Genomic DNA, 7,417 nt, shown 5'->3' on the forward strand with positions numbered 1-7,417 from the left:
TTGTGTATGGTACAAGCTGTGGATGGGGGTTAATTTTTTTTTGCATTTGGATGTTCACTTGAGCCAGCCCTGCTTGCTTACTGAAAAGACTGCCCTTCCTCCACTGAACTACCTCCCAGCCTTGTTGAAATCAGCTGACACATTTGTGTGAGTTCGTTTCTGGACTGTTTTGTTTTACTGATTCATGTTTCTGTCCCTTCACCAATGCCCTACTGTCTTGATTTCTGTAACTCTGTACTTATGAAATTCCTCTGACTTCCTTTTTTTTAAAATACAGAGCCTTGCTCTGTTGTCCAGACTGGAGTGCAGTGGTGCTCACATCTCAGCTCGCTGCAACTTCCGCCTCCCAGGTTCAAGCGATTCTCCTGCCTCAGCCTCCCGAGTAGCTGGGACTACAGGCATGAGCCACCACACCCAGCTAATTGTTTGTATTTTCAATAGAGATGGGGTTTCACCGTGTTGGCCAGGCTGGTCTCGAACTCCTGATCTCAGATGCTCCACCTGCCTCGGCCTCCCAAAGTGCTGGGATTACAGGCTTGAGCCACCGCACCTGGCCTGTTTTCTTATTTCTTAACATTTTTTAGGAGTTCCTCATATATTGGGTTATTAACCCCTGTCTTCAATACCTATGAAAATAGTGTCTCTGGCCTGTCATTGCCTTTGCCCTCTTGTTTAGGGGGTCTTTCGCCCCACAGACTTTTTAGTGTTTCTTCATGGCTCCAAGTCACTTTATGGTACACGTAAACCTGAGCAAGCTTGGTCTCCCTTCACCCTGCTGATCTTCGGGATTCTTGCCTGTTTTTTCTTTTAAATCAACTTTAGGCTTAACTTTGATAAGATAAAATGTCCTTATTTTAAACACAGAGTTTGGGCTGGGCGCGGTGGCTCACGCCTGTAATCCTAGCACTTTGGGAGGCCGAGGCAGGTGGATCACTTGAGGTCAGTTCAAAACCAGCCTAGGCACCATGGTGAAACCCTGTCTCTACTGAAAAATACAAAAAAAAAAAAAAAAAAGCTGGGCGTGGTGGCAGGTGCCTGTAATCCTAGCTACTTAGGAGGCTGAGGCAGGAGAACTGCTTGAACCTGGGAGGTGGAAGTTGCGGTTAAACAAGATCGTGCCACCGCACTCCAGCCTGGGCAACAGAGGGAGACTGCATCTCAAAAAAAAAAAATTTTTTTTTTAAAAAAAGGCTGGGTGCAGTGGCTTATGCCTGTGATCCCAGCTTTGGGAGGCCAAGGTGGGGAGATCACCAGGTCAAGAGATCCAGACCGTCCTGGCCAACATGGTGAAACCCCATCTCTACTAAAAATACAAAAATTAGCCAGGCGTGGTGGCAGGCACCTGTAATCCCAGCTACTCAGGAGGCTGAGGCAGAAGAATCACGTGAACCCAGGAGGCAGAGGTTGCAGTGAGCCAAGCCGCTCCACTGCTCTCCAGCCTGGTGCAGAGCAAGACTCTGTCTCAAAAATATTAAAAAATTTAAAAAAAAAAACGCAGTTTGGTGGGTTCTAACACACGCACACATCTACGTAGCCACTGACACCATCAAGACATAGAATTTTTTTTTTTTTTTTTTTTGCTTGGTTGCTTTTAGTTCTCATGCCTCCTTGGTCGCCTCAGGTCTCGGCCATTTCTCCGCCTTGCATTGTCTGCCTGTGGATTCCGGGTTCCCACCCAGGGCTGTGGCTTCCATGTCCCTTGTTCCTCCTGGCGGCACAGGCATCACTGTTTCCCCGCCGATCCCCGTACTTGTCACCTGAGGATGAGCGAGGCCAGCGCCCTGGCTGCTCTCTCTGAGGCTGCAGCTCGGGCCTGCCCCAGCCCCAGCCCCTCTGTCCTGTCTCCCAGGTCAGGCTTGGGCAGCTGCTGAAGCAGCAGGAGAAGATGATCCGCGCCATGGAGCTGGCGGTTGCCCGCAGAGAGACCGTCACCACCCAGGCTGAGGGGCAGCGCAAGATGGACAGGAAGGCGCTCACCCGCACCGAGTTCCACCACAAGCAGCTTGAGCTGCGCCGGAAAATCAGGGATGTTCGCAAGGTAGGGAGCAGCGGAAAGGAAGCTGGGTGCCTGCTTCTCCCTCTGGGACTCAAGGAACACTCCAGGAAGGCGTCCTGCTGGGTCCGGGGTGAGGATGCAGAGGCTGTCAGAGGGGGTGTGCTCAGCCCTGCTAACCTGCTGCTGGGTGCCGGGTCTGGGGTGAGGACGCAGAGGGCCGTCCCCAGTTCTGCTAACCTGCTGCCGGGTGCCGGGTCTGGGGTGAGGACGCAGAGGGCCGTCCCCAGTTCTGCTAACCTGCTGCCGGGTGCCAGGTCTGGGGTGAGGACGCAGAGAGGCCATCCCCAGTTCTGCTAACCTGCTGCCGGGTGCCGGGTCTGGGGTGAGGACCCAGAGGCTGTTAGAGGGGCCATGCTCAGCACTGCTAACCTCCTGCTGCCATGGGCCTGCCTCTGGGAGTTTGCAGAATGCCCACACCGGACAGAGATGCTCACAGCCAGAGACGGCCGTGTTTCATTCAGCCCCTCCCTGTATATCAGAGGTGGCATTGGGGAGGTAGAGAGTTCTGGGGAAGAGGCTGGCTCATGCTGGGGAGCCTGAGTGGGCACCGGGGACCAGCTAATGGGAGCGTGGCGGGCTCCCCAAGAGCCTGCATCCCGGTACACCAGGCCATGTCCACTGGGCCTGCGCTGGAAGGGCCCAGCTGGTGCTGTCCGGTGCTGACTACCTCAGCTGTCGCCAGCCAGGGGCTCTGCACTCACACTTCCCCGGTTGGCTCCATGGCCCCACTGACCCACTGTGTGACCTCAGAGCTTGTGGGCCTTGGCAGACCTGCAGGGCCTCGTCTGCTGGGGGGTCGGGGGCAGAGTTAAATGTGATGGCAACCACAGCCATGGGTGGGTAGGTGGCCTTGGGGACAGCTGACAGCATGGCTTGGAGCCACGCTGGACCATTCCTGACTGGGGCATACAGTCTGACCTCCCAGAGCCTTGGTTTACTGACCTGTGAAATGGGTGCCTACCGCTCAGAGTCACCCAGAGGGTTCCCTGGAGAGTGCTGAAGTCAGCCCTGTAGGGAAAGGCTAGCCAAAAACGACAGACATGCCTGGGCTGCTCATTTGGAAGTAACTGGAAGTTTCTGGAGAGAGGCGGAAGAGCGGCCTCTTCTCAGTCCTTGTCCGCCACATTGGCCATTCCTGATGTCCATCCCTCCCTCAGCTTCCTAGCCCAGCCCCTGACCACTCCTTGCTGCCCTGGGCACCACCTCAGTCCCTTGCCAGGACCCCCATGCCCACCTCTCACCCCCGTCTGCTCCAAGCAACACTCAAGTCCTCTAGTCCCAGGCCCTGCACCTCACACGACGCCATCACTGACGCACAAACAGGTTCTTGTCCTCACCCCTGCCATCCCCCCCACAAAGACCTTCCATGTCCCCAGCCAGCCCTGAGAGTCACTGTGTCTCCTCTATCATCCTCTGGACCATGTCAGCTGCCAAACGCTGCTGCCGGGCTTTCCTTTCTCTTAATTGTGCTGCTTTCCCGGAAGGCGGAATGAACACCACACAGATGGCGCCAGCCTTGCCTCCCCCTCAGCAGAGGCCCCCACCCTCCTCTTTCCCAGGCTCCCCAGCCCGCCTCTCGGCCCTTACAGCCTCAGCCCTGCCCTTGGCACACAGCTGCTGAACTGTGCCGGTCCCCTGCCCGGGGACAGACCCACTGCACGGGGAGCCCCAGAACCGCTCAGGCCCCCATATCTCGGCCACACCCGCCTTAAGGGAGCAGTGTGCAGCGTGGGCTGGCTGGGCCTGGCATCTCCCAGGCCTCACCTCTCCAGCCCACCCATTCCTGAAGGCGGCAGTTCCCATTCCTCTTTGTGAGCCTCCTCAGATGGAATGTGTAGAAGGTGCCTGGCAGGTCCTCTTCCCTATCTGCCAAGTAGCCGGGCTGCAGGGGCCCAGCGTGGTCCTGTGACTCTCCTAGGCCACTGAGGAGTGCACCAAAACCATCCTGGAACTGGAAGAAACCCAAAGAAATGTGAGCAGCTCCCTCCTAGAGAAGCAGGAAAAGCTGTCGGTGATACAGGCAGACTTCGACACACTTGAGGCCGACCTCACCCGGCTTGGGGCTCTCAAACGACAGGTAAACATGTCCCAGGAGGTCACTGGGGATGAAGGCCATGGAACGTGCCACTCGCACAGGGGTCCTGCCTCCCCTAAGTTCTGTCCTCTCTTGATCCCAGGCCAGTGATAGCACCACCGGCTGCTCACATGTTTGTGGTTTTGTGATTTGTTCAATTGACAAATGTTGATGGAGTATCTGTTACGGGCTGGGCTCACGTTCAATGTGCGAAGGTTGCAAAATAGAACACAAAAGACAAACATCCCTGCCCTCCTAGAGGTTACCTCCTGGGGCAGGAGGACAGATGATGAGCGAAATAATTTTAAAAGATACAGTGGGCTGGGCGCGGTGGCTCAGGCCTGTAATCCCAGCACTTTGGGAGGCCGAGGCGGGCAGATCACAAGGTCAGGAGATCGATACCATCCTGGCTAACACGTTGAAACCCCATCTCTACTAAAAAAAAAAAAAAAAAAAAAAACCACACAAAAATTAGCCGGGCAAGGTGGCGGGCGCCTGTAGTCCCAGCTACTGGGGAGGCTGAGGCAGGAGAATGGCGTGAACCCGGGAGGCGGAGCTTGCAGCGAGCTGAGATCGCGCCACTGCACTCCAGCCTGGGCGACAGAGCGAGACTCTGTCTCAAAAAAAAAAAAAAAAACAGTGTATTTGCATGATGGTACACGCCTGTGGTCCCAGCTACTCAGAAGGCTGAGGTGGGAGGATCGCTTGAGTCTGGGAGGTCGAGACTGCAGTGAGCCAAGGTTGCATCACTGCACTCCAACCTGGGTTTTGTGATTTGTTCAACTGACAAATGTTGATGGAGTATCTGTTACGGGCTGGGCTCGTAGTAAGCTGTCGGTGATACAGGCAGACTTCGACACACTTGAGGCCGACCTCACCCGGCTTGGGGCTCTCAAACGACAGGTAAACATGTCCCAGGAGGTCACTGGGGATGAAGGCCATGGAGATCCATGGAGATGAAGGCCAGAGGGAGATCCTGTCTCAAAAAAAAAGAAAGAAGAAAGAAGAAAAAGAAAAAGAAAAAAGGAAATGGTGTGTTAGGTGGTGGTAAATGCTTTGGAGGAAAATAAACCAGAGAAAGAAGCGTCAGGGGCATTGGGGTGAACTGAGGGATTGACAGTTTGAGTTAGGGTGATGCGGGGAAGCCCCGCGGAGCAGACACTAGAGTCCAGACCTGAAGGAGGGGACGGCCCACAAAACCCCGCCAGGCAGATGGGACAGCCCAGCCAAGGCAGGAGCCTGAGACTGCACAAGGGCTACCAGAGGCCAGTGGGGCAGGCTGGGGAGGTTAGGGTATGTAAGACCCAGGCAGAGGGCCGGCCCAGACTGTGTGCGGCCTTGGGGAGAGCACCATCATGACTTTGGACTTTTCTCTTGGGGAGGTGGGCACACAGAGGAGGGCGTCGGGGCTGAGAGGTGACTTGGGCTGTAGCGGGCTGCCCCGGCTCTGATGTTGCATGTGGATGAAGTGTGGATGCAGGGGGGCGTCTGCAGCTATTGCAGTGCTTCAGGGTGGCCCCTGTGGGGCTGGCGAGAAGCCATCAGACTCTGCATATGTGTGATGCCAACATCGCCCGGTGGGATTCCTGCTGGGTTTGCTGTGGTGTGAGCAGAGACTGGGGTGGAGAATGGCTCCAAGGTTCTGGCCTGGCCAACTGAGATGATGAGGGGAGCATGCCTGGCACTTGACCTGACACATGGCACATGTCAAGAAGGTTGCCTAAGCTGGGCACAGTGGCTCACGCCTGTAATCCCAGCACTTTGGGAGGCCGCAGAAGGTGGATCACTTGAGGTCAGGAGTTTGAGACCAGCCTGGCCAACATGGTGAAACCCTATCTCGACTAAAAATACAAAAATTAGCCAGGCATGGTGGCAGGCGCCTGTAATCTCAGCTACCCAAGCGTGGTGGCAGGTGCCTGTAATTCCAGCTAGTTGGGAGGCTGAGGCAGGTGAATCGCTTGAAGCCAGGAGCCAGAGGTTTCAGTGCGCCGAGATTGTGCCATTGCACTCCAGCCTAGGTGACAGAGCGAGATTGCCTCAAAAAAAAAAAAAAAAAAAAAAAAGGATGCCAGCTGGTCTCAGTGGCTTACACCTGTAATCCCAGCACTTTGGGAGGCTGAGGAAGGCAGATCATGAAGTCAGGAGATCGAGACCATCCTGGCTAACATGGTGAAACCCTGTCTCTACTAAAAAATAGAAAATATTAGCCGGTGGCGGGCGCCTGTAGTCCCAGCTACTCGGGAGGCTGAGGCAGGAGAATGGTGTGAACCTGGGAGGCGGAGCTTGCAGTGAGCCGAGATTGCACCACTGCACTCCAGCCTGGGCAATAGAGCAAGACTCTGTCTCAAAAAAATAAAAAATGAAAAAAAAAAATAATGCCTCCTAGATGACGATGATGGGTGACCCATAAAGGCACAGACCCAGTGCCTCTCAGTCTCTTCCCTGAGATCCAGGGGTGCAACGCCTTCATGCCATCCCTTTTCAGGCGTAGGTCTTGCCTCCTCTTCGGCATTTCCTGGAGTCTGAGTTTGTGGGGGGCCAGCAGGTGTCTGTCTTCCGGTTTGTATAGCCCTATACGGACTCTCTTTTCCTACCCAGAACCTTTCAGAGATCGTGGCCCTGCAGACGCGCCTTAAGCACCTGCAGGCCGTGAAGGAGGGGCGCTACGTGTTCCTGTTCCGCTCCAAGCAGTCCCTAGTGCTGGAGCGCCAGCGCCTGGACAAGCGGCTGGGTCTCATCGCCACCATCCTGGACCGCGTGCGGGACGAGTACCCCCAGTTCCAGGAGGCCCTGCACAAAATCAGCCAGACGATCGCCAACAAGCTCGAGTCACCGGGGCCCTCCTAGGGAGCAGCCTGGACCCCGCCTTGCAAGGCCTCCAGGAAGAGATCCGGAATTGTGTTTATTATGAGGGACTTGGAATCTTTTGTGTTCCTAAAAACCACAGGTACCCTCAGATGGGCATCGTTTAAGAGAAATATGCCAGCCCCACCCGTAGGAATCTTTTTAGCCACTCAGCAGTTTAATAAACCAAGTAAAATTCTAGCGTTTCCCATGGCATCCCAGTAAGCCTCCCATTGCAAAGACAGAGCCTGTGACTACAAACCCACACTCCCACACTGGGCTTACTCGTCCAGGTAACACTTTGCTTTGCAGCACTCCCAAATCTGCACGTGCCTCTCACAACACAGCACTGGCACAGGTCTGCAAGCTGCTGGGCTGAGCAGCGGTGGGGAAGTTAAGGCGGCTCCAGCCAACCTGGCCTGGGAGACTGCTTCTCCCCAGCA

General features: G+C 55.3%; 1 protein-coding gene across 3 annotated transcripts in view; it reads left to right on the top strand.

Moving 5' to 3' along the window:
- The window catches only part of CCDC40 (coiled-coil domain containing 40), a 61,580-nt gene extending 54,399 nt beyond the window's left edge, over positions 1-7,181 (top strand). Inside the window, exons 18-21 of one of the 3 annotated variants that reach the window (XM_031657845.1) lie at positions 1,850-2,038; positions 3,975-4,076; positions 4,977-5,033; positions 6,729-7,181. In XM_031657845.1, coding sequence (XP_031513705.1) covers positions 1,850-2,038; positions 3,975-4,076; positions 4,977-5,033; positions 6,729-6,977 — 597 coding nt within the window. In that variant the 3' untranslated portion in view covers positions 6,978-7,181. The other 2 variants (XM_003913532.5, XM_009191401.4) reach the window with 2 other exon arrangements.
- Positions 7,182-7,417: the final 236 nt, after the last annotated feature.

Source organism: Papio anubis, chromosome 17 (assembly GCF_008728515.1).
Source record: "Papio anubis isolate 15944 chromosome 17, Panubis1.0, whole genome shotgun sequence".
NCBI classification, from domain to species: domain Eukaryota; kingdom Metazoa; phylum Chordata; class Mammalia; order Primates; family Cercopithecidae; genus Papio; species Papio anubis.